Source organism: Macaca thibetana, chromosome Y, assembly GCF_024542745.1.
Source record: "Macaca thibetana thibetana isolate TM-01 chromosome Y, ASM2454274v1, whole genome shotgun sequence".
Classification (NCBI taxonomy): Eukaryota; Metazoa; Chordata; class Mammalia; order Primates; family Cercopithecidae; genus Macaca; species Macaca thibetana.
In genome coordinates, this window is record NC_065599.1 from 1,394,383 (window position 1) to 1,409,284 (window position 14,902).

Sequence of the window (14,902 nt, forward strand, 5' to 3'; positions counted from 1 at the left end):
GCGTCTTTTCATTGGTTTCTAAATGGAGGCCTCCAATGTTAAGCTTGGCAGGCCGATCTGCTTCCGTCAGTTTGCTGTAAATGGTTTAAAAAAAAAAAAAAAAAAAAAAAAAAAAAGTCTATATTTAGGTAATCATAAATAAGCCAAAAAGATAAAATTTTGTTACACACTCTGTTGAAAACTCAAGTGAGATTCCCTTACAGAGGCTGACAGCTTTCTAGTAATTCTTCTTTTTTTTTTTCATGAAATGACCGTGACTTTTACAATGCAAAACTGGAGATGTTTACTGAGCACATGCATTAAGGGATCAAACACGAATTCCATTATTCAAATTCTGTGAAAAGTTTTCCAGGATTAAAAATAACACCTCAGAATAAATTAACCCACCACACACTCTGTAGGATAATGTAGCCCAGCTCTGTCTTACAATTTATTGCCCTTTTCATCTTTGTATTCACATCATTCATTTATTTGTTTCAGTGTCCCAAGTTATATGAAAGAATGTGTCATCTAAAAAAATAACATTCTTTGTTCAAAGTGACCTGCCACATTACTTGTTATGAATTGTTTCTTGCTTGTTCTGCTAACACTTACATAAAACGTCCAAGCTACTTGGGAGGCTCAGGCAAGAAAATCACTTGTATCTGGCGGGGGGTAGAGATTGTACTGACTGAGATTGCACTACTGTACTCCAGCCAGGATGATAAAAACTCCCGCGACTCCATCACCATCATCGTCATCCTCGTCGTCATCCAATAAAATATAAAATAAAATAAATCCTTATGGAGCAAATTAACCCGTCACATTTCTACCCTACAGTGCATTGTACTGGTGTTCTCTATTATGCCCGAACACATAAATCATTCTCTTGTAAAGTCACATTCGCACTTACGTTTACCGAGGCATTGTTCACAATAGCAAAGACATGGAACCAACTCACATGCCTACCAGTGATCCCCTGGAAAAAGACAATGAGGCACATACACACCATGGAATAGTAAGCATAACCATACAAACGATGCGTTTCTGTCCTTTGCAGGGACATGGGTGATGCTGGAAAGCATCATTCTCAGCAAAATAACACCAGAACAAAAAGGAAAACACTGCATGTTCTCGCTCTTAAGTTGGGTGTGAACAATGAAAACACATGGATACAGGAAGGGGAACATCACACACTGGGGCCTGTCGGTTGGTGGAGGGCTAGTGGAGGGATAGCATTAGGAGAAATACCTAATGTATGTGACGGTTGATGGGTGCAGCAAACCACCATAGCACGTGTATACCTAGGTAACAGAACTGCACATTCTGCACGTGTACCCCAGAGCTTAAAGTATTTTAAAAAAAGAAATACATATAGACATATACTCTACGTGTATTAAAATATAAACAATGCATAAATTTCATCTCTATGCAAATACACATATAAATACAGATACATGTATTGTATATGTTTACGAATACTTATATTTTTAAATCCATCATATAGATTACATGGTTTATACATACATTAAATTATAAGATATGAACTTCAAAGTGTAAGTTATACTTTTCTATGACATGTAAATTCCATATTACTTGATGGACAGTAAAACATTTTACATGGCATATATTTCATGAGTTCCATGTAACACTGAGGCATAAATAATGGGAACTCTGGTGAAAAGAGTGAAATCAAATAGTAGAGGGAATTTAGAGGAAAGCTCTAAACAAAAACAGCCTACATACTCAGGATCATTACCTGAATATTCCTTATGCCCTCAACCAAGTAACTTTAGGCAAGCACAACTTATACAGTCACATGAAAGGAGTGAGTGTATCGTCTCCTCTGCCATTCCGTTTGTTGAAGCGTCATCATTTGTTTGGTCTCTCTGCTTGATTCTGATACTCACTTGCAGCTTACAGTTTGTTCTCCCAGTAGCCAGAGTTACACTCAGAGTAAAACCAAAAGGATAGGTCTTTGATCTCACTCAAGCATTTTCCTTCATTCTTGTCTTGCCACATGATGGGAGTATGACTCCTTGCTTCATTCTAGTCTCAGAATTATTTCAATGGTTATTATCTCTGCCTAGAATTATCTTCCCCCATCTATGTTCCTAGATTACTTCCCTAATAATAATTACTGCCGCCCTGAGACTTTGGTAGCCTAGTGACTCTAACTAGTGATACTACAGTCTTGGCAGGCTATCATAAAACACCAGAGGAAAAGAAAAACAAAAATTTTGGCTTCAGCCTTCTCAAATATCTCTGAATATACTTTCAGCCTTCTCAAATATCTCTGAATATACCTCCAATAAATACAGTTTTTCTACATAACAACCGCTTTCTACTTAATTCCTGAAGTAATTCTTGGTGTTGGATTCATTTCATTCTTCACATTGATTCAAAGCGTATATGTAACGTGAAGGCGAATTCAGAATTTCATGTGTCAGCAAATAAAATGTTCAAAATGATGCAAAATACAAATGTGAAATTGTATTTGTGAACTTCACTATTCTTTCAAATTATATTTAAATACCTACCCACTCAGACAATTTTTTTCTAACTATCTGCATGTTCTCCTCAGGTGGGAAAAAAGGTATCAGAGTTCTTGAATAATTTATGAAAGACAAAATGACAATACTATACAAGGTTTAACCTATTCACAATACTGTATTCAGCAAATGGGAACATTAATTTTAAAATGAGTAAGTAAACAAAATATATGATTTTAGTAATTCTAAAATATCTGTACAGGAAGAACACAGAAGAGGCCTTAACATACATAAACGAACAACTGAGGCTGGGCACGATGGCTCGCCCCTGGAAGCCCAGCATTTTGGGAGCGTTTGGATCGCTTGAGGTCAGGAGTGCAAGGCCAGCCTGAAAAACAGGGTGAAACCCAGTCTTGACTAAATATACAAAATTTAGCTGGACATTGTGTCATGTGCCTACAATACCAGCTCCTCAGAAGGCTGAGGCAAGGGAACCGCTTAAAGCTGGGAGGCAGCGGTTGCAGCGGGCCAAGATCGTGCCACTTCACTCCGGCCTGGGTGAGAGAAGGAGACTCCATCTCAAAAGAAACACACACACACACACACACACACACACATACACACACACACACGCACACACACATCCCAAAAACTAATGAAGCAAATAAAGTGTGTTTTAGAAAAAATGCTCACAGGAAACTCACATACCCAACAGAAAAAAAAAAAAAAAATCCTTTAAAACAAAAGTTCCAGGAGGGGCACATAAGAAAAAAAACTTAACATTTGCATATACAGTGCAAATAGTAACCTGAAAAGAACCACGGGGGAAGAAACTCACAATTTACAACTAAGTGCTCTAAAAGACGTTGAAAGTCCCTCTCCACGTCCATGTATTGCAAACTTGATCCTAAAAACTGACAGGAGCAGAACAATAAAAATACATCTGAAAAGTGGTAAAACACTTCGGGTCTCATATAAGAATTGTAATGGAAAATGCATCAGTCTGCAGTTTTTCCATACATTTATGAACAAATTACATGTTTTCATACATCAATTTGCTTTTCAGTATTCCAGGAAATTAAGTTCTATATTAATAGTAAGCAATGTTAACTAAGCAGGTGTTTACGAAGGTAACTGACACTGGGTGTCCACAACATCATTCAGGTGGGCCTTAATTCCCAGCCAGTTTCCCTCCCTGGTCACATATTGAGGTTTCCCAGCCATTCTGCGATCTCTAATTGCAAAATGAAAGGAGGCAGTTACAAAACGTCCTGCAGTGCTTCAGCCCATTAACATGAAATACCCAGGACGGGTAAGTTGGGAGGCAGAAACCAGATTGCTGTTTGCTAGGTGCTGAGAGAAGGGAGAAAATGAAAGGAACTGCTTAACTGGTAGTGCGGTTGTAGTTTGGAGTGATGAAAATGTTCTGGAAGTAGATGGAGAGAGTTGTTGCACAGCACAGATTGTGTTACATGCCAGGTAACGATTTCCATTAAAATGTTTAATTTTGTTACGTGAAATTCATCACCACAACAAAAGTCAACTATTTTTCCATTTTTCCTCTACCTATCCTTCGTTGCGTAACCCTCATCTCTTGGTGACACACGGTCATTTCTCTGGGAAGAGCCTGGCTCTCTGCGTGAAGGACCTCCTTCCTTTTAATTTTCTCATCCAGGTGACATGGGACATGTAACGTTAAAATGATTTAATATTGTGTAAAGATCTCAAAATCTGAAACACAATTTTTTTTCTTGTCTAAAACAACTTCTCAAAATTATTTCTGGTATGATTCTGTCCTTCTTTCCCTTAATTGCTAGACATTCATGACAACTTAAATATTTCTTCCGGCTTTGGATAATCCCATGGCTCCACAAGGCCAGTTCTACTAATGAAGCTGAAGGCAGACATTAATTTGTAAGAAAAAGTTCATTTTTAATTGTTATTTATTAGTTACTTAAGGTTTTTCTTTTCATATGAATTACTGATGACTACTAATGATGTAGGGAAAACAGGTAAAACCATGAAAGTCTTCGCTGAATATAAAGTTTACATACGTCGTCCTTTCTCAGCTGAAGAAGGTAAATTTTCCCATGTTCTTCAATCCGTCTCACACACACAAAGATTGCTGCCTTTGAATGACTGCACGCTAAAATTTTACAGAAAAGCGCTCCCTCATCTCTAAGCGATTGGCTCTAGCTTAAATGTTGGCAAATTAACATGTACTAGTGCAGCTCTTCTCATGGTGACCAATATTTATTTTTACTGCAATTAGCAATACACTTAAAGGGGTCATTACAATGATGTACCTGTTTCAAAAATAGAAAACCTCCTCCTTTAACATACTCTTCACATGCTAATTCCTAGAGGTCAGTCTTTCACCTATGATGTGATCGCTGGCTAGTCTTCTAATGGAAATGTGCTAGCTTGTGTATTCTGAAATCAATAAATATTTAACTCTTCATCGATACTCTACACGTGAAATGTAAAATCGAAAATGTCAGGCTTCAGTTTCCTCCATATGATGATGGAGTCCTTGGTGAGAATTTTAATTTGTTCTGTTTAAATTTCTTTGCTTAGAACTGTTACTTTATTGTCTTACATTCTTCTGTTGAGGCGGCAATCTTACCCTTCGCATTCTCAGCAATGTGACTTCTTTTTCAATTCTGCGTTTCACCTCGTGCTGCTTAGAACTAAATTCCCTCCTCAAATAATTTCAAATTCTACACTAAGGATGTAGTGTTAAGATTTCAACATCCCTGTACAATCTGAATGACTGCACACATCCCATATATTTACACCCCCCACATATTTCTATACACCATATCTTACTTTACACCCCCCATGTATTTCACAACTCTGCACTTTTGTGGGATGCACTTAACTTAAAAATCCTGGCCTCCTTCAAGTCTACCTTTCAAGCGTTAATTTTATTAATCAATATTATTTAATATCAGGGATTGCTTATTTGCAAAATGCTCTTTTACTTCTTAGTATCCTCGCATAACCAATGAGAATGCCTTGCACGCAAGTATTACTGAGGTCTCAGAAACTGGATGGCCAGGCACAGTGGCTCACACTGTGAGTCAGTGTGGAAGACTGAGGCAGCTGGACTGCGTGAGCCCAGGGCTTTAATGGCGGCTATGGCAATGTAATGAGATCCTGTCTCTACGAAAATAAGAAACAAGAAAAACAGATTTAGCTATGTGTGGTGGTGCATGCCTGCAGTCACAGCAACGCAGCAAGAGCTTGAACCCAGGAATTTGAGAGCGTAGGGAGCTATCATTGCACCAGCGCACTCTGGGCTGGTGAGAGCAAGACTCCAACCCACAAAGAAACGGAACAAACAATTTTTAGATTGGTGTGCCGGGCGAACACTACCAAGGGACCAAGGAGATGGAAGAATTCCTTAAATTAAGAAGCCTTCTATCAAACAATACCGCTAGGAATTTTAGGAGAAATTAAGAGGAATTCTCCAGCAAACACGAGATTAAAACTAATGTTTTCTCACAATGTGAACCCCGGCACTTCGGGAGACAGAGGTGGGTGGATCATGTCGTCAAGAGATCAAGACCATCCTTGGCAACATGGTGAAACCGCATCTCTACCAAAAATACACAAATTAACTGGGCCGGGTGGCATGCGACTGTAGTCCCAGCTACTCGGGAGATTGAGGCAGGAGAATCGCTGGAACCTGGGAGGCAGAGGTTGCAGTGAGCTGAGATGACCCCACTGCACTCCAGTCTAGCGACAGAAGAAACCCTGAAACATAACACAAGAATCGTTTTATTGGTGTGAGAGAGAGATGTGGGATAAATGCAGAGTGAAGAGAGAGCAGAATTTGATCAGTTAAATAGGTAAATACAATCTAGATAAGGACAAAAATATATTAGGAGAAAAATGATAAATTACTGTTCCTATAATTCTGCTATGAGGAAAGCTGTATGGAAACATATGATTAGGGTCCACGAAATTCCATTCAAAGAAACTTAAATATTTACAAATCAAAAAATGACACTTCAGAAAAGTATGTTATCTTTAAAATTTGTATCATAACATACAATTCTTACAAATCCATTATGAAATATTAATTTTAAGAGTAGGCTATGTTCAATTTTAATAATCTTTAAGAATGGCCCATTTAACAACATGAAAATTTTCATATAGCTACAAAAAAGGTAGATATATTCTAATGCCTTGGTGTTGTCACAGGTAAGGAAATGCATATTCTCATACATGGCAGAGTAGTATTAATCTGCCCACTCCAGATCAATTGAGAAAAAAGTTACCACGTAATTATGTGCCTTAGAATGGAGCTACTCAGGAGGCTGAGGGAGGAGAATGGCATGAACCCGGGAGGCGGACATTGCAGTGAGCCGAGATGGCGCCACTGCACTCCAGTCTGGGTTACAGAGCGGGACTCCGTCTCAAAAAAGAAACAAGAAGAGTGGAGCAGACAATGCAACTTCAACTTTAGAAAACATATCTGATCAATTCCACATGTGGTTGTTAAAACTCAAATGTTAGATTTTTGAAGGTGGGTTGCTAGAAAATACAATTGAGATACAGAACCAGCACTCAAAGGCCTCGAAATTCCCAGCCCTAGGCTGCTTGCCTGGCCTCCTCTCTGTTCCCTCTCTAATGCCGTCCCTCCCTCCCTGGAGTAGAACTGCAATGGATTGAGCCATAGGCCCTGGCTGATGATCTGGGGGACTGCAGAAGGGGGTCCACCGTAGGTCAGGTCGCGGTTCAGAGCCCATTCCCCAGAGGCCAAGGAATGACCAGTGAGGTCCTTTCCCATGATGCACCTGCCACGGGAACCCTCCTCAGCAATCTTGCCAAAACCCCGGCAGTCATTTTTAGCCCAGCAGCTGAACGAGCTCAGGTAGGCAATGTTCTGCCTGCAGCTGGAGGCTCTATCTTTATGATCCCGGAACCACCGGACTGAAGTGCAATGAGACACCCCGTTCCCTGGGGGGAGAGGAGCCAGGAAGTTTCATGCCACACAGACCCTCCCACACACCAGCTCCCCTACTATGCTGGGAGGCACTCCTTACCAAGGATGCCAAAGCAATAGTCCTTCAGGATGACTTTCACTGTGGAAGTTAAAGTTGTGACAAAAGGAAATCTTCATTCAGCCGCCAGTAACTGGGGATGACTGAGTTCCTCCACCTGCCTGGCCAACAAGGAGAAACGGGATGGACTCGAAGCGACCATTTCACCTAGCTGGACTGAGGTGGCCTGCTAGCTGGAGTGAAGCATGAGTTTCCCATTCCCAGCTCTGCCACTGAGACACCGCGGGCCCCAGGGAGGCCTCAAACGGACTCAGACACTGGACCCCTCCCGCAGACCCAGGCTCCCCAGCCTGACCTGCACATCCATCGTGCAGCAAAGCAGGACTTCACCATGGTTTCTGACCCAGGACAACAACTGAGTGTGCCAAACAATTTACCTCTGGTCAAGGAGCCTCCAGACGACTCGTTGAGCAAGTCTCGTGACACCCTGCAATTTTCAAGAGCACAGAGAATCTGGAGCATCTGGCCTGTCGCCCTCGCTTGTTGCTTCTCTGTCGCTGTCTGTCGAGGAGGCAACCTCACAACTGTGGTGGTTTTTGGGGTGGGGAGAGCCAGGCCAAGAAACCTGCACTAACTAGGGAAAGGAGACAGAGGAAGTGGTTGCGGCCGAGGGCGGGGGGCGGGGTGATATAAGGCGGCTGCTTCCTCAGGGTTCAGGAGCCGCAGGAGGCCCTTGTGTGCTGGATGTTGGACACGCTCTGCTGACGTCCAGGTGTGTGGTGTCCTCTTGTCCTGGGCTTCCTGACGGGTGGGCCTGTCCACCTGAGGGAAGCCCTGTAGGTAGAAGGGGCTGCAGGGTCGTGCCTGGCGCTCCCTATGGGAATGGCTTGGGTGCAAAGGAGGTTATGTATGCTCAGGGCCTACACCCCTTTGGGTCCAGCGCCAGCAGGGGGGAGACAGGCGCTTCAGCGCTATGGGAGCCTCTGGGTCGGCAAGGCAGTGCACAACGGTGTGCACGCTGGCTGTCCATGGCCAGCCCTGGAGGCTGGCCTCCGGTACGTCTAGGGCATAGGACGGGAGCCCCTTTGGAATGCTCCTTTCCGTACAGCACCCTCCGGGAGGAAGCCTGCTACGCGGAGTCTGTATTGTCATAGACCTGCCAGAGGGCGTGCCGGCCTTCTGGCCTCTGGAGCAGACGAATTCCACCTCAGCCTAACCAAGAGACTTTCCTCCCACGCCTCGCGCCCGCCCAGACCCACTTTCCCCAGGCCGCCTCGGCTGCCCTCGCCCCAGCAGCCAGAGAGACTTCTCCTCTGGATCTGCAGTATTCCATTCCATCTACCCGGCCTGCCCAGTGAAGTGAGATGTTTCATACGTGCCGTGTGGGTCAATGGCTTGCCACACTCAGGATGTCAGTGAGGGCACAGGGCTTCCATGCCCAAGATTCCAAAGGCCACGCAGCCCGCGTGTGCCTGGATGCAGCGCTACCTGGCGCAAGCCCCGAGGGCTTCTCAGAGGAGGCATAGCTCGGGAGGTTGGGACTGCAGGCCAGCCTAGGTTGCTGCTGCCCGGGGAGACGCCCACCGCCCTCGCACTGACTGGCCGCCAGGGGAGAACCGCGGTCTTGGAGGGGCTCCTGGTGCCCTTTGGTCTCCATGTCTTCCCGCGGCTCCCTGCGCCCTTTGCGTGCAGTCCCTTAGGGGGCGCCTGCTAGCCCGGCGCATGCGCCCTGAGGGCCCGCCGTCCCACCGGCTGCGGTGAAGGGCAGCGGCAGGGTTCCTGCGGTGAGGGTCCGGCAGCACAGGCGGTGGTCAGTGGGAGTCCGAAGGGGGGCACCGTCTTCAGGATGGAGTCTCTACAGGAGGGGGAGGCCGGGGCGCAGAGCGAGCAGGTAGCTTTGGGGGAGGAGGCGGTGCTGGGAGCGGATGACATAATGGCGGAGGTGGAGGTGGTGGCCCACCAGGAAGCCGACGAGAAGCGGCAGGAGCAGGTCCAGCGGGCACAGCCTGGCCCTGGGCCCATGAGCCCAGAGTCTGCACTGGAGGAGCTGCTGGCCGTTCAGGTGGAGCTGGAGCCGGTTAATGCCCGAGCCAGGAAGGCCTTTTCTCAGCAGAGGGAAAAGATGGAGCGGAGGCGCAAGCCCCACCTGGACCGCAGAGGCGCCATCATCCAGAGCATGCCTGGCTTCTGGGCCAATGTGGTATCCTTTGCAGTGTTTCTTCTGCTTTGCCAGTTGAGAGGTGCTCTTGGGAAGTGTAAGGAACTTACGGGCGGCTCGGCGTCGATGTGACCATTTGGGGAACACGGGTGAGTTTCCACAGACAAATGTGGCTGAAGAAAGCCAGAGCAGACACGGGTACTATTTTCCTGCGTGCGTGAGAGAAACGCTTCATGGTGCCAAGCAGCAGACGTTTGGGGCATCTTTCTGAAGAGCAGAAGCGAGTTCTCAGCAGAACACGTGTTGCTGTGAATCAAGCTGTTGTTAAGGGACTGTGACTGCTCCGCCTTGCCAGTCCGATCTGGGACTGGGCTTCTTCGGGTATGAGCAGATTCTGCCAGGCCTCAGACACCGGCAGTTCTCTGCATATCGCCCCTCCCCGTGTCAGTGCGGTCAGCCTCACAATGATACACCCTCGGTGAAACCCGAGAGGTCTGAATTCAGGGGGAGGGAGAGGAGAAAGGGAGGTCATTCATGGATGCAGATCGGAAAAAATCCCCTAGCCGCCCCTCTGGGTGCTCTTAGGCCTTCCCCGTTGCTTCTAGCTTTTCTTTCCGTTGCATCTCAAGGCTCTTTGACCTCAATCAGATTGCAAACCACCCTCAGATGTCGGCCCTGATCACTGACCAAGATGAAGACATGCTGAGCTACATGATCAACTTGGAGGTGAGGCCGGGAAGACTAAGGCTGGAGGGTTGAGTGGGGGAGGCTAAGGGAGATAATTTATTCCTGCAAGCAACAGTGGGCACCTCAGCCAAAAAGGTGTTTAAGCTTTCTCCACCTTGTCCGGACAGGTGAAAGAAGCGAAGCATCCCGTTCATCTCTGCCAGATCATGTTGTTCTTTCGGAGTAACCCCTACTTCCAGAATAAAGTGATTACCAAGGAATATCTCGTGAACGTCACAGGTGACAGGTGGCTCCCAGGATGGGTAGTGGAAGGAGGAAGGTGGGTGGATCAGTGCCAACGTGTTCCAGCCCCCTTACCAAAACATCCTCTGTCTGTAGAATACAGGGCTTCTCATTCCACTCCAATTCAGTGGTGTCAGGATTATGAAGTTGAGGCCTATCGCCGCAGACACAACAACAGCGGTCTTAACTTCTTCAACTGGTTTTCTGACCACAACTTCGCAGGATCCAGTAGGATTGCTGAGGTGGGTCCTTGCTGGGGAACATGAGGAATGACCCCGGTGTGTTCCCAGCTGCTTGGGTCACCAGTCTGAGCTCTCATGAGGCCTTTTCCGGTTGATTCCCCTGACAGATCCTATGTAAGGACCTGTGGCGCAATCCCCTGCAGTACTACAGGAGGATGAAGCCACCTGAAGAGGAAACAGAGATTTCAGGTGAGCCGTACAGTTGGAACTGGAGCTGTCTGATACCCAGGATAAGGGTGTTGACACACCTCTCTATTCAGGGAGCCTGGAGGCTCATTTCAGAAATGTAGAACCTGGGGGTCCGTCTTATCCATGTCGAAATTCCTTGAGAGGAAGACACAGCATGACAGAATCCAGGACATTCATGGCATTGGGCTGAAAAAGGCACATGAGACACTGCGCTGCAAAGCGGGTTATAACTGTGGAGTCTTAAGCCCGGGGAAGCATAGTGCGTGTCCACACTCACTGAGAAGTAAAGCCGAGTTATTACCTTCAATCTGTGGCACTTGGTTCCATGGCCGTCAACCCGACGGGGAGTCGTCTTACCAACCCCTAAAGCTTGGGCTCCCGGAATGTGCCTGGTTGTCCTCCTTGCCACAGACCACAAAGGACTGTTTAGATCGATGGATTTCCTTAAGCTATTACCCCATCGGATTTCCGTGTGCTTTTAGTGTACAACGCGTCTTGTTAGCTGACTCCTGTCACAGAGAATACTGGAAATGGGGCAGGTATTGCAGAGAATAGTTTGTAACACATGCACGGTAGGAGGAAGTTGAAGAGATCACAAAAGGGGAAGGGGTAGTCTTTTCTCAGCAGGCCGTAAAATTAAAACATTTTAAATGGTGGCTCAGAGGAGATGCATTTTGACATGTGTTTGTGTTTCTCTAGGGAACGCGCAGATGTTGGGTTGAATATGATGGAGCATCGGACACAGGTGCTGTGTTCACCTAACACGGCAGAACTCCTGAAAACTTACTACAGTATGCAGGATGTCAGTACTCAGCATGGTCTTGTGCACAGGAACTAAAGGACAAGCAGATCCAGTCACAGCAAATGAAGACAGGAAGCGGGGTGGGGGAATTGAATTGTATGGAATAAAAAATAAACAGTATTAAGGATGTGTGGCTCTGTGTGTGTGTGTGTGTGTGTGTGTGTGTGTCTGTGTGTGTCTGTGTGTTTGTGTGTCTGTGTGTGTGTGTCGCTTGATCCCCTGGATTCCGCTGTCCTAATGAATTGATCAATCTATATGTTTGATTCTCTTCATGAAAATGACCAGTCTGTGTGGGAGCTGGGCCTCTGAATTTGTAGAGTGAATTGGTGTGAAAATGTTTTGGGATTCTTTCTATAGGACAGAGTTGGGGAGGTACAAGAAACAGAAGACAGTTAAGTTGACAGCTTACTTCATCCTATGGAAGCAGAGATAGTTCAATGACATTGGGTGATGGACACTGAGATAAACAGGGCCCAGTTTGCTGGGGTAAGGTACCTGCAAAATCCTTCATTTTGGGTATCATCAGACACATTAAGATAGCACAGGATAATGGAAATGTTAACGTTATCTTTCGTGTCGAATTCACAGCTTATTTTTCTTTAAAGGCGAATGCATAATCTTTTTCTGGGACAATCAGCCTCTCAGGACTTCTCACACAGCAACGTGAGAAGAAATGAGCACATGAGGTATATGGAAGCCTTATGGGAAAGGTTTCAGAGGCATATGAGAAGACATTCAGGATACGCCCTTTTTTTTTTTTTTTTTTTTTTATTCTGGCGTAGGTGACTAAGGCAAAACACAAACATGCAGAAGTGAGGGGAAAGGTGGTGGATTTGTGGAATACAAGATTGCCTGAGGATCCATGCCTGGACTGTCTGTCACTTGATGACCCAGAATATGGACGATGTTGTTGATGTTTACATCTTTAGCTGGGTTAAGCTTTTCTCCAAGATGCTTCCTTAGGTGAGGAGGCGAAAATGTACGTAGCTAACACCAATGCGAGTGCATTTTGTGCATTTTTTTCTTTACGATTTTCCTTAAATTTTTATTAAAGCAATGACCTGGTCTATTAAATATAATACTATAATGTACAAATCAAACCTGGACACTTACCATAACTCTGATATGTAAGAAATTCCTCTTGGATGGTCAGAATGATCTCTACCACGTCCCCCAACGTTGCCGTCACGGTCACTACATTTACGACAGGTTTGCTACGGTCAGCAGGAACATCTTCAGAAAACTATTTGACAGAACCGGAAACTATTATAGTACCTATATCCTCCAGAGGAATGTTCATCCCGACTAGAATAACCATAATCATGGTATCCATAACCTCTAGGTGGTGGACCATCATCCCTGGTGTCTCAGGAACTCGTATGAATTCTGCTTCCATAAGTTAAAGCAACAAATTCTAAATTATCAACTTCTCGTATCCCAAACATAACTAACTTACAACTTAAACACAATAAAGGACCAAACACACGAATAGTTGTTTCTCCAAATACTATATGCAAATGCTCAAAAGGCACATGGAAGAAATCATCATAATTAGTTATTCGGAAAATGCATTTCAAAACCAAAATGAGATAGCATACTTCACACACACTGGAATGGGAATACATTTTAAAAAGCAGGAAATATCAAGTGTTTGACAGGACGTAGATAATTTGGAACCCTGACACAATGCTAGCTGGAATGGAAAATGATGCAGCTACTATGAAGAAATGTGGTGGTTCCCCAAGAAAATAAACACAATTATCACAGGACCAAGCAATTCCATTCGCACATACTGAGAAATGAATAAGGGTGCCCAGACAAATAGGTATGTAGAAATACAGTGGTGGAAACAACCCAAATAAAATAATGGGTCAGCAGCTTGTGTAAGGAAAGAAGTGCTACAATGTAAACGATCCTTCAGGGCATCGTGCAAAGGAAAGGAGACAGTTATAAAAAGTCCTGTATTGTTTGAGCCCACCAACATGAAATACCCGGAACAGGTACCTTCAGAGGCAGAAAACAGATTGCTGTTTGTTAGGGGCTGAGGGAAGGGAGAAAACGAAAGGAACTGCTTAACTGGTAGTGGGGTTGTAGTTTGGAGTGATGAAAATGTTCTGGAACTAGATGGAGGTGGTTGTTGCACAACACAGGTTGTATTAAACGCCACTTAACTATTTACCTTAAAGTGTTTAATTTTGTTTTGTGAATTTCATCACCACAACAAAAGTCAACAATTTTTCCATTTTTCCTTTGCCTATCCTTTGTTGCGTGTAACCCTCATCTCTTGGTGACACATGGTCGTTCTCTGGGAAGAGCCTGGCTCTCTGCGTGAAGGACCTCCGTGATTCTCTCATCCACATGACATGGGACATTTAATGTTAAAATGATTTCATATTATGTAAAGAACACAGATTCTGAAACACAATATTTTTCTTGTCTAAAACCACTTTTTACAATTATTTCTTGTATGACTCTGTCCTTCTTTCCCTAAATTCCTAGACTTCCGTGACAACTAAAACATTTCTCCCGGCTTTGGATAATCCCATGGCTCCACAAGGCCTGTTCTACCAACGAGCTGAAGGCAGACATTAATTCTTAAGTCAAAGTTCATTTTTAATTGTTAGTAACCAGTTAGTTATTATTTTTCTCAGATTACTATACATAAGATTTTTTCCATACCTACAAGACCAAGCAACTTTCAGTTTCTACTAAAACTTAAAATATAAAAGTATAACTGTGAACAAAAAAATGGACTTTCTGCTATGTACCAGGAAGTGTGCTAGACGTAAGAGAAATAAAAGCAACAAGGAAAACTTAAATATGTACTTAAGTCAATTTAACGATCAACACATTAATACATGGTACAGTGAGGACAAAATACCCACAATTTACAGTGAAGAAAAACATGTAAAATGTAAGCTGTTTTTGAAGCATAAATGGCTATTTGTGAGACACACGCTGGGAAGATTAACTCTCAAGAAGTCCAGCAAAGCACGTTGGTGATAGCATAAAGAGTAACGGGAACTAACAGGAGATTGGGGTGATGCTGTAAAACAGAA

The 14,902-nt window shown here is 44.4% G+C and overlaps 2 protein-coding genes across 2 annotated transcripts in view; both read left to right on the top strand.

Annotated features, from left to right (window-relative positions):
- Window positions 1-14,902, top strand: part of LOC126947204 (uncharacterized) — a 279,674-nt gene that overhangs the window by 97,652 nt on the left and 167,120 nt on the right. The window lies entirely within an intron of this gene.
- Window positions 9,206-11,970, top strand: LOC126947177 (testis-specific Y-encoded protein 2-like). Its single transcript, XM_050777903.1, is given in 7 exon segments — window positions 9,206-9,238; window positions 9,240-9,683; window positions 10,290-10,367; window positions 10,496-10,607; window positions 10,707-10,852; window positions 10,960-11,041; window positions 11,741-11,970. Coding segments are annotated over 7 exon segments (918 nt in total). The 3' UTR covers window positions 11,764-11,970.